This window comes from Mercenaria mercenaria, chromosome 15, assembly GCF_021730395.1.
Source record: "Mercenaria mercenaria strain notata chromosome 15, MADL_Memer_1, whole genome shotgun sequence".
Classification (NCBI taxonomy): Eukaryota; Metazoa; Mollusca; class Bivalvia; order Venerida; family Veneridae; genus Mercenaria; species Mercenaria mercenaria.
In genome coordinates, this window is record NC_069375.1 from 43,789,989 (window position 1) to 43,817,038 (window position 27,050).

The window sequence follows — 27,050 nt, forward strand, 5'->3', positions numbered from 1 at the left end:
AGATATAGCGTGATAAAAACGACTTCCAATTAAGTACAATACAAAAATTGAATTCACAGTATTATAATATTCTGACGCATCTAGTAATGAAACAATAAGTATAAAAAATCATGTTTGAAAATAATTAACGAAGAACTGTATCTTATTTCTCAGCAGGGAAATAGTAGTCGCATACATGTTACTTACATCGTCTTCCAAAATATATTTATTACAATGATATGTTCCTTAGTATATCTGAATATTTTTATCAAAATTAAAAGGAATTTATGTTAAAAATACCTTTAATTTGTGTTAAGAAGGTTTAATGAAATCGGTCGGTCAATTTGAAAAGAAAAATACGAAGTTCAATTTACAGGGTGACTTACCAGCGGTAATTAGTGATATAGCTAACGTTGATTATATATCTTGAAGCGGCATGCCTCCAGATCATTCGACAACGAAAAATAATATTTTTTTAGATATCTTGAAATAAATGCTATATTTCTTAAGAAGACCTTAAAACTTAATTACTGACAAACTTTATTTTACGGAAACACATGAGAATTTGCTGTTTTTACTACTTTTTACGATGAAAATCGAAAAGCGTTTGTCACGCTTTTACTCCAGGTATACTGTCTCGATTATAAATACATGTATCTATACTAGTATTTCGAAGTCATTATTCACTACTTCAGCTATAGCGCTATTGGTTACGACGACGGGAAAATGTCTTTATTGCCGCGGCGGTCCAGGTTTCGATTCCCGACACGGTCATCTTTTTTCTTGATTTGGAACTTCTAAAATATCTTAGAAACAAAAATTCATATTCTAATGTTCAAAATATGACAAAACTTCAGTTTGAAAGAAAGATTATTTTTAGCCAAATCTGGAGGCATGCTGCTTTAAAATATTACAGTGTAAATGTTAATCAGTATTTATATAAGTTGTTATATTGATTTTTGTACAACAATATGAATTGTACAAAATTATTGATAGTATAACTATTGTATTCATATATGCCGCCCGGCTAACTCAGTCGGTAGAGCATCAGACTTTTAAGGCTGACGTATACCTCTGAAATCTAAGGGTCATGGGTTCGAGTTCCATGTTGGGCGCAAACATTTTTGTTATTGTGAGACGTCATATTCAGAATGTCTTTTCGAAGTTTTAGACTAAGCAGACCTAATATCATACCTGCTCTCTGTTCTGTCTAAGTCAGCCTTTAAGTATTTTCGCGATGAAAATGGATTTTTACCAAACGTGGCATTTAGGTATATATACTCCCTGTTGACGAATACAATAATCATAATAAATTTAAAGTAATTTGTAATTTTTAAATCATTCGAATATATATTTTAAAATGTTAAAGAGTTAATATTAATCAGTATTAGTTGTTATATTGATCTTTGTACTTCAATATCAACTGTACAAAATCATTGGTAGTCATATATGTCGCCCGGCTAGCTCAGTCGGTAGAGCATCAGACTTTTAAGGCTGACTTACACCTCTGAAATCTGAGGGTCATGGGTTCGAGTCCCATGTTGGGCGCAAACTTTTTTTTTTTGTTTTATTGTGAGGCGTCATATTCAAGGACATATTAAAGCCGCTAGATATTTAAGAAATATCTTATTCCAAAGAAAGCAATGTTCTCGAATGATAATCAGTTGTTATATTGATCTTTGTACTTCAATATCAACTGTACAAAATCATTGGTAGTCATATATGTCGCCCGGCTAGCTCAGTCGGTAGAGCATCAGACTTTTAAGGCTGACGTACACCTCTGAAATCTGAGGGTCATGGGTTCGAGTCCCATGTTGGGCGCAAACATTTTTGGTATTGTTTTATTGTGAGGCGTCATATTCAAGGACATATTGAAGCCGCTAGGTATTTAAGGTTTCGATGGAGGCCTTGAGAAACAAAAATCAAACAACACCAAATCATAGAAAGAAAGAGTTGTTTGACATGAAAATTGAACAGCATGTAAAACATGTATATTACTTTACGAAACAAGTGTCAGTATACTGATATAAACATTGAATTCCGGAAAAGGGCTGCCTAAAGGGGCTCCACTTCCGGACAGTTAAACGCCTTTAAAAACTCACCATTTTCAAAGAACAGTTACACATGTTCGTTTTGATGCATTTGCAATAGCGTGCGAGTGGTGAAATTTCGCATAACAAGGTGGAACACAGTTTTCAGCAATTGTTTATCTTTATTTCTTTGCAAATGGCATTCATTTTCAAAGGGAGACAACTGTTCCCGATTATTTTAAGTACAAATGGCATTCATTTTCAAAGGGGAAACAACTTTTTCCGATTATTTTTGGTAATCTTTGAGAAAAAGTTGTCTCCCTTGGAAAATGAATGCCATTTGCAAAGAAAAAAAGATAAACAATTGCTGAAAACTATGTTCCACCTTGTTACGTGAAATTTCACCACTCGCACGCTATTGTAAATGCATCAAAACAAACATGTGTAACTGTTCTTTGAAAATGATGAGTTTTTAAAGGCGTTTAACTGTCCGGAAGTGGAGCCCCTTTAGGCAGCCCTTTTCCGGAATTCAATGTTTATATCAGTATACTGACACTTGTTTCGTAAAGTAATATACATGTTTTATAAAATACATGCTGTTCAATTTTCATGTCAAACAACTCTTTCTTTCTATGATTTGGTGTTGTTTGACTTTGTTTCTCAAGGCCTCCATCGAAACCTTAAGAAATATCTCATTCCAAAGGAAGCAATGTTTTCGAATGAACAAAATTTTTAAAACAGATATAGCGTGATAAAAACGACTTCCAACTAAGTACAATACAAAAATTAATTCACAGTATTATAATATTCTGACGCATCTAGTAATGAAACAATAAGTATAAAAAATCATGTTTGAAAATAATTAACGAAGAACTGTATCTTATTTCTCAGCAGGGAAATAGTAGTCGCATACATGTTACTTACATCGTCTTCCAAAATATATTTATTACAATGATATGTTCCTTAGTATATCTGAATAATTTTATCAAAATTAAAAGGAATTTATGTTAAAAATACCTTTAATTTGTGTTAAGAAGGTTTAATGAAATCGGTTGGTCAATTTGAAAAGAAAAATACGAAGTTCAATTTACAGGGTGACTTACCGGCGGTAATTAGTGATATAGCTAACGTTGATTATATATCTTGAAGCGGCATGCCTCCAGATCGTTCGACAACGAAAAATAATATTTTTTTAGATATCTTGAAATAAATGCTATATTTCTTAAGAAGACCTTAAAACTTAATTACTGACAAACTTTATTTTACGGAAACACATGAGAATTTGCTGTTTTTGCTACTTTTTACGATGAAAATCGAAAAGCGTTTGTCACGCTTTTACTCCAGGTATACTGTCTCGATTATAAATACATGTATCTATACTAGTATTTCGAAGTCATTATTCACTACTTCAGCTATAGCTATTGGTTACGACGACGGGAAAGTGTCTTTATTGCCGCGGCGGTCCAGGTTTCGATTCCCGACACGGTCATCTTTTTTCTTGATTTGGAACTTCTAAAATATTTTAGAAACAAAAATTCATATTCTAATGTTCAAAATATGACAAAACTTCAGTTTGAAAGAAAGATTATTTTAGCCAAATCTGGAGGCATGCTGCTTTAAAATATTACAGTGTAAATGTTTAAAATCAGTATAAGTTGTTATATTGATTTTTGTACTACAATATGAATTGTACAAAATTATTGATAGTATAACTATTGTATTCATATATGCCGCCCGGCTAACTCAGTCGGTAGAGCATCAGACTTTTAAGGCTGACGTATACCTCTGAAATCTAAGGGTCATGGGTTCGAGTTCCATGTTGAGCGCAAACATTTTTGTTATTGTGAGACGTCATATTCAGAATGTCTTTTCGAAGTTTTAGACTAAGCAGACCTAATATCATACCTGCTCTCTGTTCTGTCTCAGTCAGCCTTTAAGTATTTTCGCGATGAAAATGGATTTTTACCAAACGTGGCATTTAGGTATATATACTCCCTGTTGACGAATACAATAATTATAATAAATTTAAAGTAATTTGTAATTTTTAAATCATTCGAATATATATTTTAAAATGTTAAAGAGTTAATATTAATCAGTATTAGTTGTTATATTGATCTTTGTACTTCAATATCAACTATACAAAATCATTGGTAGTCATATATGTCGCCCGGCTAGCTCAGTCGGTAGAGCATCAGACTTTTAAGGCTGACGTACACCTCTGAAATCTGAGGGTCATGGGTTCGAGTCCCATGTTGGGCGCAAACATTTTTTTTATTGTTTTATTGTGAGGCGTCATATTCAAGGACATATTAAAGCCGCTAGATATTTCAGAAATATCTTATTCCAAAGAAAACAATGTTCTCGAATGATAATCAGTTGTTATATTGATCTTTGTACTTCAATATCAACTGTACAAAATCATTGGTAGTCATTATATGTCGCCCGCGCTAGCTCAGTCGGTAGATGCATCAGACTTTTAAGGCTGACGTAATCACTCTGAAATCTGAGGGTCATGGGATTCATTAAATGTCGAACTTTATTATTTTTTTGAGGCGTATCAAGACAATAAGCGCTATTAAGAAATCAATTTTCTTTAAAACAGATAAGCGGATAAAACGACTTCAATTATCAATACAAATATAATTCACGTATATATATTCTACGCATTAGTAATGATTTAAAAAATATTTAACATAATTAAAAAACTATCTTAATATTACAAGAAATTTTAGATCGCATACATGTTATACATCGTCTTCCAAAATATTTTATTACAATGAATGTTCTAGTATATCTGATATTTTTATATCTACAAAATTAAAAGAATTTATTTAAAAAATACCTTTAACTTTAGTTTAGATGGTTTAAAGAAATCGGTTGGTCAATTTGAAAAGAAAAATACGAAGTTCAATTTACAGGGTGACTTACCAGCGGTAATTAGTGATATAGCTAACGTTGATTATATAGTTATCTTGAAGCGGCATGCCTCCAGATCGTTCGACAACGAAAAATAATATTTTTTTTAGATATCTTGAAATAAATGCTATATTTCTTAAGAAGACCTTAAAACTTAATTACTGACAAACTTTATTTTACGGAAACACATGAGAATTTGCTGTTTTTGCTACTTTTTACGATGAAAATCGAAAAGCGTTTGTCACGCTTTTACTCCAGGTATACTGTCTCGATTATAAATACATGTATCTATACTAGTATTTCGAAGTCATTATTCACTATTTCAGCTATAGCTATTGGTTACGACGACGGGAAAGTGTCTTTATTGCCGCGGCGGTCCAGGTTTCGATTCCCGACACGGTCATCTTTTTTCTTGATTTGGAACTTCTAAAATATTTTAGAAACAAAAATTCATATTCTAATGTTCAAAATATGACAAAACTTCAGTTTGAAAGAAAGATTATTTTTAGCCAAATCTGGAGACACGCTGCTTTAAAATATTACAGTGTAAATGTTTAAAATCAGTATAAGTTGTTATATTGATTTTTGTACTACAATATGAATTGTACAAAATTATTGATAGTATAACTATTGTATTCATATATGCCGCCCGGCTAACTCAGTCGGTAGAGCATCAGACTTTTAAGGCTGACGTATACCTCTGAAATATAAGGGTCATGGGTTCGAGTTCCATGTTGGGCGCAAACATTTTTGTTATTGTGAGACGTCATATTCAGAATGTTTTCTCGAAGTTTTAGACTAAGCAGACCTAATATCATACCTGCTCTCTGTTCTGTCTCAGTCAGCCTTTAAGTATTTTCGCGATGAAAATGGATTTTTACCAAACGTGGCATTTAGGTATATATACTCCCTGTTGACGAATACAATAATTATAATAAATTTAAAGTAATTTGTAATTTTTAAATCATTCGAATATATATTTTAAAATGTTAAAGAGTTAATATTAATCAGTATTAGTTGTTATATTGATCTTTGTACTTCAATATCAACTGTACAAAATCATTGTAGTCATATATGTCGCCCGGCTTGCTCAGTCGGTAGAGCATCAAACTTTTAAGGCTGACTTACACCTCTGAAATCTGAAGGTCATGGGTTCAAGTCCCATGTTGGGAGCATTATTGTGAGGCGTCATATTCAAAATGTCTTTTCGAAGCTTTAGACTTACCAGACCTAATATCATACCTGCTCTCTGTTCTATCTCAGTCAGCCTTTAAGTAGTTGTGCGATAAAAATGGATTTTTACCGAAAGTGGCATTTTGGTATATATACTCCCTGTTAACGAGTATAATAATTATAATAAAAGTATTTGTAATTTTTAAATCATTCGAATATATGTTTTAAAATGTTAAAGTGATTAATATTAATCAGTATCAGTTGTTATATTGATCTTTGCACTTCAATATCAACTGTACAAAATCATGGGAAGTCATATATGTCGCCCGGCTAGCTCAGTCGGTAGAGCATCAGACTTTTAAGGCTGACGTACACCTCTGAAATCTGAGGGTCATGGGTTCGAGTCCCATGTTGGGCGCAAACATTTTTTTTATTGTTTTATTGTGAGGCGTAATATTCAAGGACATATTAAAGCCGCTAGATATTTAAGAAATATCTCATTCCAAAGAAAGCAATGTTCTCGAATGATGAACAAAATTTTTAAAACAGATGTAGCGTGATAAAAACGACTTCCAACTAAGTACAATACAAAAATTAATTCACAGTATTATAATATTCTGACGCATCTAGTAATGAAACAATAAGTATAAAAATCATGTTTGAAAACAATTAAAGAAGAACTGTATTTCATTTCTCAGCAGGGAAATAGTAGTCGCATACATGTTACTTACATCGTCTTCCAAAATATATTTATTACAATGATATGTTCCTTAGTATATCTGAATATTTTTTATCAAAATTAAAAGGAATTTATTTAAAAAATACCTTTAACTTTAGTTTAGAAGGTTTAATGAAATCGGTTGGTCAATTTTAAAAGAAGAATACGTAGTTTAATTTACAGGGTGACTTAACAGCAGTAATTAGTGATATAGCTAAAATTGATTATATATCTTAAAGCGGCATGCCTCCAGATCGTTCGACAACGAAAAAAAAATTTTAGATATCTTGAAATAAATGGTATATTTCTTAAGAAGACTTTAAAACTTAATTACTGACAAACTTTATGTTACGGAAACACGTGAGAATTTGCTGTTTTTACTACTTTTTACGATGAAAATCGAAAAGCGTTTGTCACGCTTTTACTCCAGGTAAACTGTCTCGATTATAAATGTCAATATTTTAAAGTTCATTATTCACTACTTCAGCTATAGCGCTATTGGTTACGACGACGAGAAAATGTCTTTATTGTCGCGGCGGTCCGGGGTTCGATTCCCGACGCGGTCATCTTTTTTCTTCTTGATTTGGAACTTTTAAAATATTTTAGAAACAAAAATCATATTCTAATGTTCATAATATGACCAAACTTCTATGACAGAAAAATTATTTTTTAGCCAAATCTGGAGGCATGCTGCTTTAAAATATTACAGTGTAAATGTAATCAGTATAAGTTTATATACTGATTTCTGTACTACAATAAGAATTGTACAACATTATTGATAGTATAACTATTGTATGCATATATGTCGCCCGGCTAGCTCAGTCGGTAGAGCATCAGACTTTTAAGGCTGACGTATAGTAGTCGCAACTTGACCGCGATGGTTGACCTTAGGCTGATTATTCATATCGATTATTTCATTGTAGAAATAATGGATGCTTAGGATAGCCCTGTATCTTTATATGGAATTAGTTTGTATACCACGTTTTACGTACACTCCTTTTCAATAATAGGTTGTGCCTCATTATGTATCATAATACAAAGGTCAACCATCGGGGTCAAGTTGCGTCCACTATACATCTCTGAAATCTGAGGGTCATGGGTTCGAGTCCCATGTTGGGCGCTAATTTTTTTGTTATTGCTTTATTGTGAATCGTCATATTCAAAATGTCTTTTCGAAGCTTTAGACTTACCAGATTTAATATCATATCTGCTCTCTGTTCTATCTCAGTCAGCCTTTAAGTAGTTGCGCGATAAAAATGGACTTTTACCAAACGCGGCATTTAGGTATATACTCCTTGTTAACGAATACAATAATTGTAATAAAAGTAATTTGTAATTTTTAAATCATCCCAATATATGTTTTAAAATGTTAAAGTGTTAATATTAATCAGTATCAGTTGTTATATTGATCTTTGTACTTCAATATCAATTGTACAAAATCATGGGAAGTCATATATGTCAAACGATCAGATAGATCTATAATTATATCAAGGACAAAAAATTAATATACCGCCTCGGTAGTGGTAGGGCCCCTCTTTGAGTGCAGGAGGTCGTGGGTTCGCGCTCTGACCGCGTCATACCAAAGACAAGAAAATTGCACTTGCAGTTTCCTTGCTAAGCGGATAGTCCTAAGACTAGTCAGCCCGGTGTCAATATAAAGTGACTGGGCTGGTATCTTGTCAGCGGTCTACGGCGTGAGGAAACACTGAATCATTGAATGTTGGCATTGTGCTCACAGCTACGTAACGCTAATATCATAAATATGCCTATATTCTAGATCATTTGAGTGGTTGCCAGAAGCCTTAACTGTTTTCACTTTCTGTACATGTGCAAAATAAAGTCATTCAGTCTGTCTGATTTTTTCCAAGTGTTTCATACAGCTATATATAAATGATGAATTAACGTAACTCAGTGGGAATGAATCTGATTTAACAGAAACATTCAGTTCCCCTGTGTAACAGATATGTAAATACTATCATATGTGTTTTGCATTCTGCATTATGCACTTTACATATTCGATCAATACGATATTATGTAACACAGAGGATGTAACTGAAAGGAAGGAATTATTGGATCGTTTTACTTTATTAAGGTAAGCGAATCAGCATTTTCATTTTTTGTTTTCAAATATATCTTAAAATACATGTAATAGATATTTGAGTGATTTAATATCAAATTGCAATCGATATGCTGCTTTAATATGATCTGCCCAGGCGGTTTTGTGGTGACTTCCCAGGCGAGAGTGAAATCTAACACTCGCAGGTTCTTTTAAAAATTGTGCATCGCGCGAAGCAGAAACATCAGGAAGGTATCAGTTGTTCCAGGAAACATGTAGAGGACAACCGTGGCACGTGAAGAATCGGACGCAACAGTACCATAGGAGCTAGCAAGTCATTGTTTCAGTCGCATTCCAAACATCTTTTTTATGATTACGCTTATTAGTAATACACAGATACCATTTTCATGAAAATATGATAGAAATTAAGAAGGAGAAATGGAACAGTGATAACGAAATGTGCAGACTTGTTTAATTTAAGCAGAATCTGAGATGGTACCAACGTATAAGCAAACTCAATAGACTAGCCTCTAGACTGATAAGAATTTGCCAAAAAAATGTGTATTGGTGCCAAATGCTTCCTATTTTACAGACTGATTCTAATACTCACCCATATCTTGGGCCTAGGATATAGACTGTCTATATTCACAATTTTAAAAATAGAAATAAAGAATATATTTATCATAGTCTAGGAGCTAGTCTTTAAATTCCAGTATTAGATGTAATTATATAATACTAGTACACTTTTGATCGGCATGTTCCAATCTCTGGCCTGGCCTGAAGAGTTCAATTTTTGGTAGGGTAAACCCGGTAAAGCCAGGCCATACCAGGTCAGAAGAGGCCATAGTTTTTAACGTAAAAAAGAAATGAAATAAACTGACATTAGGGACTATACGATTCATGGTTTATTTTCTCGTCCAGTAAATCCAGAATATGTGCCATCTAAACTTTCACTTCGGGTGCAGGTCTGGTGAAATTAAGGTGTCAATTTATCCTATTAGATAATTAATCACCCATTAATTCAAAATTAACTGATTTGTGTTTTTGACTTACTCCAAAATATCTATACCCACGTTCATGGAGGAAAGTAATCGTCATTTATCTGTAGAATGGACAGATGCAATCGTTTTCTGTCCACGGGTCCATTCATGTACTATGTGTTAATTGATTTATAAAGTAGCAGCAGCTCGCTATCAACAGTCAGAATATCTTGATATAAAATGAAATATTTAAGCAGGTCATATTGTTTAAAATAAAAATAAGTCGTCATTTAAATATTCATTCTGAATAATTGTAATTACAGCAAAAACAAAAGTGCTTTGATACTTTTCAACAATATTTCATTTAGTTATATCTTTTGCCTGTGGTAACTTGAATCACTGAAATTAAATTAAAGTTAATATAATTAACGATTCCCCTGAAGCATCAGTGGCCAGAAATATTTGAACTGTACTTACAAAACAAAATTGTTGCAGTTAAATCATGAAATGTCAGGTGTGCAAGCATTTTATAGACTTTACTATATTTTTTCAACGTATAATATTTTGGAGAATGAAATATTAATATATTTTCGCAAAATCTGACCTGACCCGGCCTTGTCAAGATTTGGCCTCATCAGGCCAAGCTAGGTCAGACCAGGCCAGGCCAGAGATTAGAATATGCCATTTTGACCAGTATATATTAACGCCTTTGGTATTAATTTTCATTTTTATATTTCGACATATGATATGATGGCGATGTACTTAAGATAAAAAAAAAAAAACATGACAGTTATTGAAACGGAAATCCTACAAACATGAAATCTGCTATTCGTGTCAAGTTTAATAACAGCCCCAGGAGGTCGGCCTAGTCCCTTTATCACTTTATCATCGATTATCGGAATTTCTACCAATCATCACGTGGCCCCTCTGCGCGTCCCTTTCTACCGGAAGTAGTTTTATTTCTTTGTTTGACTGTGTCAGATTATATCGAATGTTTGATATTTTAGGTTGAAAACCAGACAAAGAAGGGACTTTTGTTGGAACTATTTAAGTAAACAGAGGGTTTAAAAGGTAATCTTTTTTATTGCACGCAGACATTTAAACCTGTTACAGTGTATCAAATTAAAGAGGTGAAACGTTTACCTTTAAACAGAACTGTGTTGATGTTAAGTGTGTCAAATTATAGAGGTAAATTTACCTTTAAACATAACTTTGTGGATGTTAAGTGTATCAAAATAAAATTGGAAATGAGGTAAGGAGTAATTTACCTTTTATTAACTTTAATCAAGCGGTGAAATGTGCAAGATAGTTTAAACATGGTATATTCTTAACACAGGTGAAATTATGAAAACCCGTTTAAGACGAGTGAAAGTTAATTAGTTATGCAGCCCGTCACGGATACAACAAAAAAAATAACCTAAGTATTTATTTGCTGTCACTGGTGCATACCTCATGTGTATTTTGGTAGATTAACAGCTCAATCGCAGGGAAAAAAGTTTCTAGATATGAGCCATGTAACTTAGCCTGGGAATCTGGTCTGACAAATATTAATTTTCTAACTTTGTCCTTTTTGTAAATCAGAAACTCAGTGATTGCGTGTTACACTAATTAGCGCATATATTTATTTTCACATTTCGCAGTGGCACTAATTATCAACGACTTTCCATCATATGGCTAAATGCAACCATGCATTTTATCTATTTACTAAAATAATGAAATGAAATATCTTTCAGAAGACAAAAAACCAGTTAGTACTTTTATGTGAAGTTTGTTACTAAACTTTATGCACCTTAAATCTGGAGTAATGATATAAATTTTCTATCTCCTTCCCAGCTTAAATGAAAGACTAATACGCTTGTATGTATCTATTGATAAGCTACGTTTTGCAGTTGATTTAGTATATGGTTGGTGATGTACTTTGTACAATTTACAAAATAAATCATATGTTCTGTTCTGTTTAATTTATCGTATTAAAATTTTGACTTTTTTTTCTGACATTTGAGCACATTCCACATAATCAATTGCCCTGGCTTATAAAGGAGCTTTCATCAAAATTCACGCCAATTTTATCAAAACCTGACACAGTAACCCTGTAGAAATTAAGTTAATTAACTACTTACCATGTTTTGTAATTAGCACAGAGCGCCATTTCCGCTGACCTTTGTTTTTACCATCGAATATCATCTATCAATTATTTGGCATGCTCTTTATAATTGAATAGTGTCATTGATAAGTGTAAAATGTATCTAGTTAATGTTCAGAACAAAGATGCGCGTGACCGTCCATGACCGCGAAATGCACGTGTTCGTTCAGGACCGCGAAGTGCACGTGTTCGTTCAGGGCAATAAAGTGCACGTGTTCGTTCAGGGCCGTGAAGTGCACGTGACGTGTTCGTTCAGGGCCGTGAAGTGCACGAGTTCGTCCAGGACCTTGAAGTGCACGTGCTCGCACTGGGCCGCGAAGTGCACATGTTCGTTCAGAACTGCAAAGTGCACGTGTTCGTTCAGGGCCGTGAACTGCACGTGTTCGTTCAGGGCCATGAAGTGCACGTGTTCGTAGAGGGCCATGCGGTGCACGTGCTCGTTCAGGGTCGTGAAGTGCACGTGTTAGTGAAAGATAATATCCTAAGGTTTATAGTGACCCAGCGTATGTGTGGCATCATTAGCATCATCATCATTTTGAGAGACAGATATATAATTATGATTTCTGGTATTTTACCTTTTTGGTATCGAACTTAATTGTGTATTATCTTCGCTTATTGTTTTGCCAAAGTTATGGGGCTGAGCCACGTTTTTTAAATGAAATTTCATAAAGGAGACAATACCCTAAACCGGTGTTCGAATTTTGATAAAAGTATTATAATGTAATAAATTCCCAAAATCTGTATTAAACTTTTATGTATTATTGAAATAAACAAGTATCGTGTTACTAAGTATACCTTTTTTAAATTGAAAATCTATTTGTGTCATTTTATTTATTTACTTTTTTTCAAAAATTAGTAAACACTGATGCTGTTATCTGTTTTAACACCATTAAATTTTAATCAGGATATAGCTTTTAGCAGGTATTACTACTTCTCTTTTATGAATGTCTGAACCAGAAGTAATTGATTGATTTTGTCACCTGTTTGCTGATTAATAATTATCAAACTTTATTTCATTTTTCCTGAAGTTGAAACTTTTCTCATGTCACTTTAAGTGAATGTTTTAGCTATATTTAATTTAATTTTTTTCTGAAATTGATACTTTTATCATGTCACTTTGAGTAAATGTTTAAAGTTTTCCCTATAAAAGGCTAATGCAGAAATTATGAATAGAATACTAATATATCTCAGAACTAACTTATTGACTGGATCTACCGTCTTACACTAAATTTGATATTTACTTTTTATTGGACTAATTTTATAGCTGTGAGTTTATACATGCACGAATGACAGTTACTGAATATCTTTACAATACTGGAATCACCAGTGTTTTGAAGAAACTATTTTGTTGATACATGTATACTGGGATTGTCAGTCATTAATTTGTGGATTCATTCATTGTTTACATTCAAAGAAAATAATTTTCAGAGGCAACATCACTGTCTTCTACTGGATTTACATTTTTACACAACGAACACAGTTTCAACCAACACAAGAAGCGGTATATAAAGATTAAAATCTAGTTAAGATTCGTGAGACCGCATAATGCTCGCTCAGAATAACTCTTCCGGGCGTCTTATATATACTTATACTTCTGCTGCTGCTGCTGCTACAAATTCTACTGCTGCTATCCTTTTGAATTTTTCTGGCATAGGCTTGAAGTCCTAGTATACATGGACTTGTACAATTTATCAGTTTGTCTGTAGCCGGAATCGAACCTGCACCGGCGGTCCGCAATGGCGACAGCGCCTTGCAACAACCACCTAGTGCCTACCGTAACACTGCTCTGCTAAATAAATTGGTAGCTTTTATTTCAACATAACAGTGTGTTATAACCTAAACTCTGAGGATAGATGAATAAATACGAGCTGTGGGGATATGTTACACATGAACTGCGTCTAGCTATTTACACTATAATGTTTATTTATGTTTGTATGTTACATTGACCTGTGTCGGATCAAGTTGCAGCGGTAGTTAGGCCAGTGAAAGAGATATTAATGTTGTTTTTACTAACGTGAAGAGTTGGTTAATCACTAGTATTTTACAACCACCCTGTAGATGCTACATACGTTTGACCCATTAGCAGAATTGCGAATACTAAAGTAGTAAAAGATGAGGTTTCTTTGAATAAATATTTTACAAACGGACGGGGACATAAATCAATTTCTATCTGTTTTTGACTAGCCGTAGCTGACTGACCTTGGTATTGACGATGCTGCAAAAGAGTTGTAGATATAGTAGTAATCGACCAGCAAGTCATGTTTGCCAACCGGCGGTCCCAGGTTTGAGCTCTTCACAGATAACCACACTGTGCAACTGGACAGCAGTACTGATTTCCCCAGGGTGTGAACGATCATAAAGCATAGAAATTACCCCCCTTTTGTTATGAACACAAAACAGATTAAAACGCTTGTAACGTGTAATTTTTACAGATTTGAAATTACAATTTGCAGGTACGATGTCTGAAACAGTTGAAGAGACCGCGGCTCATGCTGAAGGTGAGAAATTAGAAGAGGAAGTCACTGACAAAGGGAAGTTACTCGAGATGGAAGAAGTGCAAACAACCCAACCTACCACTTCACAACCACAACAGCCTGGTGAGTTGTTGGGTTTTTTTTTTTTTTTTTTTTTCGCATTCAGTTCAGATTAGCGGCAATTTTTTATGGGCCGGTTCGGAAATGGAGGTAACATTGAACAGTTTCTAGTGAAGCAGTATGAAAAAGAAGGTTTGGCACTGGGAAGTTAGAATGCTTCTACCGTATATATTGTATTTTAAAGTTGAACGATATATAATCATAATACCGCTGATTCTTTTGCTTCATTTATTATTTGCAAGATATAATGTTGGATAGCGAGGCTGAAACTGGTGGGATTTGCCATTACGCACGTGCAGGGCCTTGCTATGGCTCAGATTTAAATTTTGATGACTTCAAACAACAATAACAGCTAAATGATTTACATGTTTCATATTCCAGCTCCTACGCAGACACAGACGCAACCGGAAACGAGCGAGGGAGAGTCTGAGGCATGCGCAACTTGCCTGCAAATCTTCTCGATACTGGTCATTGTGCTGTTCTTCCCTTTTTCTCTCTTGTGTGCTTTGAAGGTAACTTAAACAGAATACAATACTTAGCCATAAACATTGATAGAATTACTGTTTCTTTGGTTAAGTATAAAAGATATTGTGTCCGACATAAATATTGATAATGTCCGTTTTTATAATTCAAAAATACTCCGTTCTAAATAACTTTCTGGACCTGACTTATTTAACCAGATTTCTATTGAATTTTTAATTGTTAATAATAAATCAATGTAGCGTTGCCTTAGGCAGGTTTAGGATTTTTTGTTTTATTTTAAATTTGTAGAGCACATGTCTAAAAGTGATAGTTTAATCATATAATCACATGTTATGTTATATATGTTATGATGCTTTTCGGTTATATCTTATTTACTGTATCGCCATATTTGTATATATGCTTTGTTATTCCTCATGGGTCTCTGACCTTCTGGAAGAAATGAAATAAACTTGTCAAACTTGTCCAACTTGTCAAAACTATTTTAACTGTTAGGTGTTGACAGGTTTTGTTGGTTTATCAAGATATATCGACATAGCTTAAGCCATATGGTGTTTTTTGCAGCTTTAGTTAGCTAGCTTAAGTCATTATGGTGTTTTAAAGCTTTAATTCGCGCACGACTCAGGGCGACCTTCCAGTGTTATTTAGGCCATCTGGTAAGAACCTCCAGACTTCCGTCTCACAGCTGGATGGCATTGAAATAATACGACACCCCGAGCGAGATCCGAACTGCCCCAACCAACAATATATTAAGGAGCCAACGACCATATATAGATTCTTTATATTGAATAACAATGTTCAAACACGCCCTAGTCTTGATAAAGGAAGGCAGGTGGGGCATTTGCTAAGATTTCTTTTGATTTTTTTTTTAAAAGGGTCTGATCATTTCTTGCAATAACATTTTCGCATGATGATTTATTTTAGATGGTCCAGGAATACGAACGAGCTGTCATTTTCCGATTAGGTCGAATCATTGACGGAGGGGCCAAGGGTCCAGGTATGTACTCAGATAAGCAATAATAATCGACGTTTGGCAAAGTTATCATTTTTTATACATTACATTGATCATTTTGACTCAAATTAAGGTCAAACAAGTCATAAATTGTACATATTTATTGTTAGAAACTGTGCTGTTGTATTGACATGGTGATTCTATTTCATACCCATGAATTATTTGTTGTTTTTTATTTTTACTGATATATGATTAATGTTGCTAATCTTTTTTTTTAAGTTGTACCTCGTGACCTATTTGTATAAACATAAGCATTTTTTTTCTAGGTTTGTTCTTTGTGTACCCGTGCATGGATACAGTTACAACAGTAGACATGCGGACTAAAGCGTTTGACATCAACCCTCAGGAGGTAAGAGAATTTTATGAATTCAAGGGGTGTTCACAGAAAATTTACTGACTGAATGGCGAACAGCGCAGTCCATGATCAGCCTGCACGGACGTGTTGGCTGATCTTGGTCTGCACTGGTCAAAAAGGCAGAATTACTTGCCGCCAACAGGCTAAAGGATAATGTGTTTCTCTATCGGCTAAGTTTTATTAGTATGAAGCCTCAAACTCTATATAAAGACTTTGTAAAATGGTAATAATTGAGTCCTTGCTTTTTTGTTCGGTATAAAAAGATTTTTCTAGGAGTCATGGGGTATTAGTATAATGTGGTTGGGGGTATATTGTCATGTGTCTTCTGTGTGATGTTCTGGTGGCGCTGCATAAAATTTGGCATCGTGTTCACTGCTACATGACAGGAAAATTGTTAAAAACCGCTAAATCTAAACAGAAGGTTAGGGTCCTCTGTGGCCAAGTGTTTACGTTCACTGGCTTCGAATTTCTCGCCCCTCTCTGATGCGGATTTGAAACCACGCTTGGTGTATAGAATTTTTCATGTGGGGGGAAGTCATCCAACTGGTTTATGGGAAGGTCGGTGGTTCTACCCAGGCGCTCACCCGTGATAATTTAATGTCCAGAGGGGCACTTAGGATCTTCATCAAAAGCTCTAAAAGTCGACTTAACCCTTATCATGATGGACACGATTGATTCGTGGCCTTTGCGACCAGTGTAGATCGTGATCAGCCTTGCACATTCGTGCAGTCTGATCATGATCTGCACTGTTCGCCATTCACTGATTCAGTCAGTATCATTTAGGTAAGCACCCCTTTAAATAGTCAGTGGTACTATCCAAATTGAAAGATGGACAAGTTCATTATAGGAAATTAGCAGAATAAGGGCTAAGTTGTATCGGTGTGACTCTGAACCCACAAATACACAAAACCTCTTCTATTGTCTCAATTTGCAGATACTGACGAAGGACCAACTTACAGTTATGGTGGACGCTGTCATATACTTGCGTATAATTGACCCCGTTTTATCCATCACTCGGGTAGAGAATGTCAACGCATCCAGCAAGATGTTAGGGGCAACAACGTTGAGAAACACGCTAGGCACCTACAACATGACCGATATCTTGTCTAAAAGAGACGAGATCAATTCTCAGATGAAGGTTTGTAGATAAACATTCAAAATAGCAAAAGTTTACTAGATTTACTGGCAAAGACTCAAAACATCTGTTATGTTTAATGAAATGACAAGAATATATATATATATTGCTGACCACAAATTTTGAACACGGGCATTTCATTTAAATCCATTTAGCTTAAAGGCCATGAGGCATATACATTTGTATTATGCCATCTTTACGGCAAAAATTAAACGTCATTAAGTCAAACGACATAGTTATAATTCATAGATTATCACAATGGATGAACATTTTTGTGAAATAACGTAATCTTTTTCGTTTGCGTTATTAAAGAGCAGTTTACAACAAAATACAACCCAATGTCTACAATATTCAAGGTTTTACGTCAACCTTTTGCGGGTGTAATTCGGTCTATTTGACACGACGCAAAAAAAAACATAGTGCGGCTGTTAGCAAAATCAGTACATAATCATATTCAAGCAAATATAATTATCTGCACACACAAAAGGACTGCATTGCCAGAAATAAACATGGAATTTATATTAAGCGTACATATTTTACATTCTTTTCTACATGCATGTATGTGTCTTACCCCTATAAATGTAGTAAGACTGTTTTAAAGTTTGAATCTTTAATAAGAAGAATGTTGATTTATCTTTTAAACTGTCCTAAAAGTTGCATCATTCTATCTACTCCGTTAGTTTTTACCGTTTTGAGTCATTTAACTAAAATACGTTTTATATTTTGTAGGTTCTCTTGGACGAGGCGACAGATCCATGGGGCGTTGACGTTGAACGCGTAGAAATGTAAGTTAATGAAATTCATAAACTCTTTAAATTACCAGTACTAAATCATATCTGATACAGGCCCTTCCCCAGCCGCATAAGGCGCCGCGCTACCGCGGCGCTTAAAACACGAAATACAGCTTCCCGCAGCGCTTAAATATCCCGCGCGGTGCCTCAATTATTAGCGCGGCGTCTTAAATCAGTAAGCGATTTCATCCCCGTGAGATACCTCATGTGTAGTGTATATGTAATTTCCCTGATGACATGCCTCGACGATTTTTTTGATCAGCAAATTACGTCACGGCGAGTGCACACAGGTAATGAGAATCAATGAAGTGTTAAAACTAATTGATAAATAGTATGGATCCTGTGAAATGTCAAAAAGGGGTGCGTAAGCAGCCAGCTGATTACCAAGCACGTGAAAAGTGCCCTAGATTTCTTTGTGCAAAATTTAAATTAGACCATTGTTTAGTATAATAACAAGTATATATCAATGCAGTTTGATTCTACTGTAATTTAAACTTGAAAATGCACAAATTTTAATGAATATCGAAAGTAAAAGTACGTTTAGAATGTCCGTTCACGAGTCTTATTACTCCCGATGTCGTAGAGCTATGCGATTTTTCCATATTTCCTTCAAAAAAAAGCTGACAATCGGTGTATTTTTTAAGGATGAGAAACATCAAAATTTGAGGAACTATCTCTGGTTTACCCTAGTAGGTCATGTAACTGAGTAAAAACTACTTTCAGACAACATCCCGAAAGTGTACCGGTATCCGGATAGTATATTTTGGATATGCGTTTTAGTAAACTTTAACCTAACTGTAATAGTACTTTTCTGTTAATGAAATATTGATGAAAGACCTGATCAATACACCATGACTTGTGATAATTATTAGTTTACAATGTGACCTGAAACAGGCCTTTAACTATGTTGTTTACAACATGATCTTGGTTTCAAGATTAAGCTAATATATTAAGGCCCTCCACTATTTCATATTCATATGAATAAGTTGACATTCTTGGTGACATTTTTTAAGAGAAAGGCTTGAATGGTTAAACCTAAACTATAAAGTAAGTAAAAAGGCTTTTGTAAACTTTGTTACTGGTTTTGGGAAGATTTACCGCTTAAATTTATTCTGTGACATTTCCTTTAAGTGTGCAATAGAAGATAAATGGAATACATATTAACTATAGACATCTAGAAATGCAACTACTGCTATGATAACTTTCAGGTCGAAAAGAGCACACTGCCCCTTTCAGACAGCACTCTGTCCCATTTTGGCAGCACCCTGCCCTTTTTGAGCTCTAGAAATAACACTATATGATATATTGATGGTTATATCATTATGTGAAAATGTAGAAGTAATGAAATACATGTTGTTGTGTTTTTTTGCATATGGTATACTTAAAAAAGCACCATTTGGGTTCGATTTTTTAAAAAAAATCAAACACGGGAGGGGGTACCCCTCCCGCACCCACCCCTTATCCCGCCACACAAACTTTACCCCAGCGCCTTAAAAAATTTCTGGGGAAGGGCCTGTGATATTCAAACCATAAAAAGGTCTACTCATCTACAAACTTTCTGCATGAATTTATTATTATACTGTAAGTAAGATAGTGTTCGCGATGGTTTTATTTTCGTTTATATTCGCAGTAATGCCACTCGCGAATTCAAAGTATTCGTAAGTTTCAAGCTGCATCATGTCCTAAAACACGAGCATTCGCGTATCGCGAATTCTCAACACCGCGAATCAGGCAGATAAGCTTGAAATCGCTAAATAAAGCCTGCTCAAATATTACCCAATCAGCAGTGAAATAAAACATATAAATGGAATAAGAAATGTACCTAACCTCAGATACGGGCAGGTATGCCAAAGTTCGTAAGTCCAGATCCTTCTCACTGCGTTCTCTATTTTGGTATTTTACTACATTATTAACTGAATTTAAGCACAGCTCGAACAAAAATTGTTAAGTTCATATATTTCGAAAACACTTGTGGAGCTTGTGTCAGTTTTCAATCGAAACAATTAGTTGAAACAATATGAAAACATAAAGTGGAGAAAAGGGGACTGAATAAAGTTAGTTTTAAGTTCGTTGCTGGCATATGATAAGTGGAAAGATAATATTAAAGGGACTCCATATCATTTGATAACAAAGAAGAAGAAAATCAGACATCAGGAAACTATTGCTATAATTTTTTAGAAGGCTTTGAAACTTAGTTACAGGAAACACATAAGAATTTATGATTTTTCCATTCAGATTTGAAAAGCGTTTGTCACGTTGTACCGAAGATAAAATTGTCTTAATTATAAAGCTTTATATAAACAATTTATCATCAAGTACGAGTCTCCTCCTTGGTATATTGTCAAGACGGTAGGAAAGTTTTTATTACCGAGGAAACCCGGGCTCGATTCCCGATTCAGACACGTTTTTTTTTTCTTTCCCCTTTTGATTTAGCATTTTCAGATTATTTTGAACAACTATTCGTGTTCTAAAGTTCATAATATGATTAAACTTCAGTTTTAATGAAAGATCATTTTTAGCTGAAATCTTGAGTCTGGCTCTTTAAATCATATACATGTAGTTTGTTTTAAATATTCTATAATTCGTCATCTTATATTTTACAGTACTGACGTTCGTTTACCAGAGCAGATGCAGAGAGCCATGGCTGCTGAAGCTGAGGCAACCAGAGAGGCTCGAGCTAAGGTAACTTCATTGATATACCTAAAAAAAGTTTAAATGCCAGTTTCTGTATTGTTAAGGGTGAAGAAATACAGACAATATCTTCTTGGTCTGAGTGAGGAACATTAGGGATAATGGCTTTTGGTATATCTTTGCCACTTAGCAAGTCAAGACTGTAAGAGCACATCCTTAAAAGCGTTTTTTCAAACGCTAGGCAAATAACCTCCTATTAAAACTCAAACGGGATACGACAGGGAACCTTCTGGGCTGAAAAATGCTACTTACTGTATGTTTCATTTCAAAAGGTTAAACTTGCATTGATATAACAATCTGCAGTGTTCTTGAAATGACAAAGTATGTGAAACAGAGCAGATGCTAGCTACTTTACAGTTTTGCTGCCAGATTTTACCATGTATGAGCCGTGCCATGGGAAAACCAACACATCCGCGCAGTCTGGTCAGGATCCATGCTGTTCGCTAACGGTTTCTCTAATTGCAGTAGGCTTTAAAAGCGAACAGTATGGATCCTGACCAGACTGCGCGGATGCGCTACCACCCACTATGTTGGTTTTCTCATGGCACGGCTCATATGGCTTTCGTCTTATGAAGTGAATATCATGTCAAAACTTACTTACATATCTGTGTACATGAAGAGGTGTATAATGTTGTGTATAAAGTACACTTAGCTGTATTTGAAAATTCTGAAAAACAGTGGTTATTAAACTTCCTTCTTTTTTTAGGTGATTGCTGCAGAAGGTGAACAAAGGGCGTCGCGTGCTTTGAAAGAAGCAGCAGACGTCATGATAGAATCGCCCGCCGCCATGCAACTCCGGTACCTGCAGACGCTTAACACCATCTCAGCTGAAAAGAACTCAACCATCATCTTCCCTCTGCCGCTTGAATTCATGCAAGTGTTCAAAGGACCACAACCTAGTCAGAGTCAATAGCCGCTTGTTTGCGAACGCTGCTTGCTTATTTGACAATCTCAAAGGCGTTTACTTTTGTAGAAAATTACAAATATGCTTTAAACCAAGGCAGAAAAGGGTGCAATTATTTTATATTTGTATTTTTGCGAGCTTATTCACTGTAATTGTTAACTAGAATCTCATTAAATGTAAATCAAAAAGTGCGTTAAGGCTATATTTGTAATATAGATCTTCTTGAACAATTTCTGGTCCTTAACAATGTCGAGCAGTTTTTATGAGAAAACATTTTGAGCTATGAATAACTAAACTAACTTAGAAACGATCCACAGATACCGAGACAGACTTTTCATGGATTTTCGCAGTATTTTATTTATACTATAAAGCAGTATTTATACTATTAAATTAAAAATAAATTATTATCTATATATTTTACGTTCATAGCCATAACATATTTGTTGATATAGCTGTAATTCGACATTAACAAAGCAACATACACAATCAGTTGGCAGCTTTCTGATTTATAATTCAGGGTAGCAATGCACAGTAGTTGCACAGTTAGTCCGTCGGCATGTGTATACTATAACTGCCATATACCACGGGCAATATCAGCCAGTAAGATGACTGTAATGCTGTACAAATTACAACTGACATTTAAACACGGGATCAAAAAGCTTTCAAACACCTGATAAACTTCGACAATTGCTTTAAATAAAATCTTGCAGAGAGCTTGTGAAAATTGAGAGCAGAGCGATATTAATGGTTACTTAGAACCTCTTTTCTCTAGTTTACATAATCATGTGACTGCCATTTTTAACATTTTCAAACAGTCACGTAATTTCTGAATATATACTAAACAGTTGCTAATGACATGCCGGGAAATAGTCAAAACTAGCGCCCGAGGTCCGAAGGACCGAGTTCCAATAGTTTTGACTTTTGTCTGGCAAACTATTCAATAAATTTTATTACATTACTATTCTATTTTTTTTACTTATTATCTGTAAACATGTGTTGAATATAGAATGGTCCTAAAGCGCAAATTGTGGACCGGCGATTTATATACCTAGCCACCTTTTACATTTTATATTTATTTTTATTCATTCAAGCCTAAAACTTCAGGCCTTTTTACTTCCCTGCGTTTTATACTTGATCGCGTAGTTGATGTACATTGGTATTTACGTGTATAATTTGTACAGATTTTTTAATGTAAATATACTACTATTGTAATAAAATGTAATATATAGTTTTCTTGCTTTTGATGTATTTATAGTAATTCATATAATTTATGTTGTACCATCATTAACGTGAGCTCTCAAGCCTCCTAGAATGTAACCGAGACTGGATATGACTCGCCGTCCGGCAACGCAATCATTTTGACGCATCTGCATCAGACCTGCGTATAGTTGTGTCTGCTACAGGTTAAAGCCAACCATATTCAATTTCCAGAAACTTTTCCTGATACACGTGCATAACAAGGAAAATACGCATACATGAGTTCAATTTTTTTTACCTTTCATAAGATTCAGGTAACGTTTCCAGGGGTTAAAAAGGTGTGGTTTTCATGTCGAGTATGACTGAAAATAAGTGGTCGATAAAACAAATGAATTGTTGGCACTGGTAGTAACACTTTGGACATCTGGTAATATTGATCCCACAAATTTCTTTAGACAGTCTCTGACAAACCCAGTAATAATCAACAGGTACGTGTGCCAAAAAAAAAATACATTGGTGGGTTGGGGACTTGGAGCTGAATTTGAAGGCGTAGCACCGAGACAGGGGTAGGAACGGGATGGTGATTAGCCCCTGGGTTATGGGTCTCGCCCTGTAAATTGGAAATTTGGGAAATTTAGGTATTAATTAATGGCCTCTGCATTTTTTGGAATGAATTATGAGGATCCAAGTATCATTTTTCTGAACTCACTGTAGACATCATATTGGTAGAACCCCCAATATTGCCCAGCCTTTTTAAAAAGGATAGGTATGGGGGAATATAGCTCCTGGATCCGTGAGTCTTTATTCGCATGACTATTGTTAGAGTCACAAACTCACTGTCGACTTAGACAAGACTGAATCGTCCTGAAAATCTTTCCGGCACATCTAACCTATAAAAACGTCCAAAATTCTTTTCCCATCATAATTATATACGAAAAAGAAGAAACAAACAAGCACCGACTTGAAAAAAAAATCAGGCAATCAGTCTCGCCGGCACGCAACTCGATCACCCGTCAGAACTTATTTTGCTGCGGTTCTCTCCCATTGTTCGCCGGGCCACTTTAAATAGTTTCGTTGATATTCATGTATAGGTAAGGAGACGCAGGTTTTTTTTAGCCCTGGATAATACGAACAATTGAGGTGAGGAACTCATACTTAGATCATTTAATATTTGATTAACATATTTACAAAATCGGTCGATGAACTCATATTAACTTTTAGCCTGCTAAATTAAAAAAATACTGGACAGGTCTGTCATTCAAGTTGGGCAGTACCATTATTATTCAAAGCGGTCTTCACTGAAAAATTACTGACTGAATAGCGAACAATGCAGACCAAGATCAGGCTGCATGGACGTGCAGGCTCATGCTGGTGTGCACTGGTCGCAAAGACAGAATCACATGCCGCCTGTAAGGTAAGGTTAAAGTTCTAGCGATTACAGTAGGGCCTATATATTATGTAGAATTGCCATATTGTGTACCCAAAACTAAAGTTTATAATTTTATCATTCAAAATCAACAATTCCTTTTTTGTTCCATAGAAAAGGTAAAACAATAATAAGTCGCAAGAAGATGAAGAACGAATGTTTTTTAATTAAGCATCTCGTAGTTTTCATTTTCCCTCAGAATTCTACATTATATACGATAAAACAGCCATTCCCAGTTTTATTGCAGATCTTCTGATATCTCTCAGAATCAGTTTACTTTCAAGTGAGAACATGTTTTCATTTCAGCGTGTATAATATATAAACTTCAAATCCATCTTGCAATAAAACAAGAAGCACACACTCAGGTATATATCTGTGCGATTTCTGATCAACGTATGAGCTATTTGTTGTAAGTAGGCTATAAAGTAAGTATCTCTTTCGAAGATACAAAAATGTACATATTCATTTGCTTATTTCCGGATTAAAAAAAACTCTCCGTAGCAATAGCTCTTCTTCGGAGCCTAAGTCCAAAACCTTGATATTTTACATATTGATAGAGGTCAGTGAGAGAAAGTGCAGTGTTAAAGATCCATAACTCCAGCTGACCTCATGTTTTAATTATCTCCCCCCCCCCCCCCCCCAATTGTGAAAAACGCTTATCCAAGGCATAACTTGAAAACTATATGAGGGATTAATTTAATGCTTTAGATATTGATAGAAATAAGTGAGAGGGAGTGCACTGTAAAAGAACAAGAACTCTAGCTTGCTCTGTTTTTGAATTATCTCCCTTTATGTTTGATAACTTTTCCGGTGTATTACTTGAAAAGTATATAAATGGTTGATTCAATACTTCACACATTTATAGAGGTTAGTCAGTGGAAGTGCAGTAACCAAGAACCATAACTCTAGCTGTACTATTTATTAATTACCTCCCTTTGTGTTAAAAACTTTGGCCAGAGTATCTCTCCTTAACTATAACTTCAAACTTAAAATTCTTATAGAACACATTGAGGGGGAGTGCAGTATCTAAGAATCATAACTCTATATAACCCTGTTTTTGAATTGCCTCCTTGTTTGGATATTTGCTTCGGGAGCATCCACCGGTGTTACCGACTGCCTTGTTTCATCATTTCTGTGGAGCTACTTGGTATATATAGAGATTAACACATAAACGCAAGGTAGCTCGAATAAGTTGAGCAAGTGTCATATGGATACTTTGCATATTTACATGCATTTATTTACGAACTTTCCAAGCGAACGAGACATAATGAGAGTGCTCTAGTTGGTGTTTCCCTTCCAACATCAGCGCGTTGGTTCATTTGTGATTTTGACGCTATATTGATGCTATTTTTAAAAAAACCCTACACCTCCGTTTTAAGTGGGGAAATTACCAGTTACTTGTGGAGGAAAAAATAAATAAACACGCGTAAAACCCAGCATTATACTCACCTTAAAGTTACCATGCATTCATTTTTGTACAGGTTGACTTTAAATTCAATCTGACTAAATTCATTTATTGACGCTGCATTTATGAAGATCGAGTACTGAAATGTCAGATCGATTTTTAATATAATATTAATAACTCTTATCAAACTTGAATAAAATACCCTAGGTAGGTATAATAATCAAGTGAGGCCAACGTCATTGGCTTTAAACAATGACACGGGCGGTTGTTAATATTGTATTCTAACACGATCCGATTCATTTTTCTATTAAACAAAGAAGACTGTAAACAGTGAATTATTATACGACAATTCACTGTTCTGACGTCTCAATATTACGTCATAGCGTTAAACGGCATATATCGGCGCGCTGGAAAAGAAACCAATTGAAAACGGGCAAATATTTAATAAATGCCGTCAAGGATGTACTTTAAAGTCCTTTGTCACGTGTTAGAATCGAAATAATATATCTCATTTAGTGATTTGCTCTTGAATAAATCATTGTTTGTCGTTCAGACCCTCGTGATATAATTCCTTCGCATCTGAACTCCAAACAATGATTTATTCAACGACAAATCACTGGATGAGATATATTATTTCTTAAATAATACCAGTAATTTTATAATACGAGTGCCAATAACAAAGAGCGGAGTTTTTTAACATTCAGGGAACAAATTTTAGTTCATTCAATACACGTGTCATATAGTTACGGAGGAAACTATATCTATGTTTTCCTATGAACATGTACAAGTATGCCTAACCGTGGCGGAACGAAAGGTGAGCGCCCGTCGCCGCTCCATCCCTAAAATATACGACGAGAGCTTAAAAATTTAACATCTGCCATTATTAGTAATAATTTTAGGTTCGCTTCGTTCGCAATATTTTATAATTGTATTAATACTGAAGTGGTGAGATCGTACAACAATAAAATGGCTTTTCTGACAGCATTTATTTTCAATTTTCTTCAAAAATTGTTTCTGAAAAATGTACAAATTTAAAAGATGGTACGCTGTCAAATATTCATGCTC

At 34.8% G+C, this 27,050-nt stretch overlaps 1 protein-coding gene and 6 non-coding genes across 8 annotated transcripts; all 7 read left to right on the forward strand.

Moving 5' to 3' along the window:
- Positions 1–1,433: 1,433 nt before the first annotated feature.
- Trnak-uuu (transfer RNA lysine (anticodon UUU)) lies at positions 1,434–1,527 on the forward strand. The gene is made up of 2 exons: positions 1,434–1,470; positions 1,492–1,527. It is a non-coding gene; the product is annotated as a tRNA-Lys (tRNA).
- Positions 1,528–1,706: 179 nt separating this feature from the next.
- Trnak-uuu (transfer RNA lysine (anticodon UUU)) lies at positions 1,707–1,800 on the forward strand. The gene is made up of 2 exons: positions 1,707–1,743; positions 1,765–1,800. It is a non-coding gene; the product is annotated as a tRNA-Lys (tRNA).
- Positions 1,801–4,174: 2,374 nt separating this feature from the next.
- Trnak-uuu (transfer RNA lysine (anticodon UUU)) lies at positions 4,175–4,268 on the forward strand. The gene is made up of 2 exons: positions 4,175–4,211; positions 4,233–4,268. It is a non-coding gene; the product is annotated as a tRNA-Lys (tRNA).
- A 1,736-nt stretch (positions 4,269–6,004) lies between these two features.
- Trnak-uuu (transfer RNA lysine (anticodon UUU)) lies at positions 6,005–6,100 on the forward strand. Its single transcript has 2 exons — positions 6,005–6,041; positions 6,063–6,100. It is a non-coding gene; the product is annotated as a tRNA-Lys (tRNA).
- Positions 6,101–6,422: 322 nt separating this feature from the next.
- Positions 6,423–6,516, forward strand: Trnak-uuu (transfer RNA lysine (anticodon UUU)). Its single transcript has 2 exons — positions 6,423–6,459; positions 6,481–6,516. It is a non-coding gene; the product is annotated as a tRNA-Lys (tRNA).
- Positions 6,517–7,623: 1,107 nt separating this feature from the next.
- Trnak-uuu (transfer RNA lysine (anticodon UUU)) lies at positions 7,624–7,936 on the forward strand. The gene is made up of 2 exons: positions 7,624–7,660; positions 7,901–7,936. It is a non-coding gene; the product is annotated as a tRNA-Lys (tRNA).
- A 732-nt stretch (positions 7,937–8,668) lies between these two features.
- On the forward strand, positions 8,669–23,185 carry LOC123552955 (band 7 protein AGAP004871-like). Of its 2 annotated transcripts, XM_045342708.2 has the most exons (10): positions 8,669–8,908; positions 10,860–10,923; positions 14,449–14,592; positions 14,971–15,101; positions 15,994–16,066; positions 16,348–16,430; positions 17,371–17,574; positions 18,301–18,356; positions 20,966–21,044; positions 21,760–23,185. In XM_045342708.2, the coding sequence occupies exons 3-10, from the start codon at positions 14,454–14,456 to the stop codon at positions 21,964–21,966; spliced, it is 972 nt and encodes a 323-aa protein (XP_045198643.2). In that variant the 5' UTR covers positions 8,669–8,908; positions 10,860–10,923; positions 14,449–14,453; the 3' UTR covers positions 21,967–23,185. The 2 variants fall into 2 exon arrangements, with proteins under 2 accessions (XP_045198643.2, XP_053381098.1); XM_053525123.1 differs by lacking the exons at positions 8,669–8,908; positions 10,860–10,923 and adding an exon at positions 10,955–11,104.
- Positions 23,186–27,050: the final 3,865 nt, after the last annotated feature.

Coding starts and splice junctions, on each gene's coding strand:
- LOC123552955 (XM_045342708.2), top strand. CDS start 14,454: ATGTCTGAAACAGTTGAAGAGACCGCGGCTCATGCTGAAGGTGAGAAA. Junction 16,067..16,347: donor CGGAGGGGCCAAGGGTCCAG/GTATGTACTCAG, acceptor TTTTTTTTCTAG/GTTTGTTCTTTGTGTACCCG. Junction 18,357..20,965: donor GACGTTGAACGCGTAGAAAT/GTAAGTTAATGA, acceptor TATATTTTACAG/TACTGACGTTCGTTTACCAG.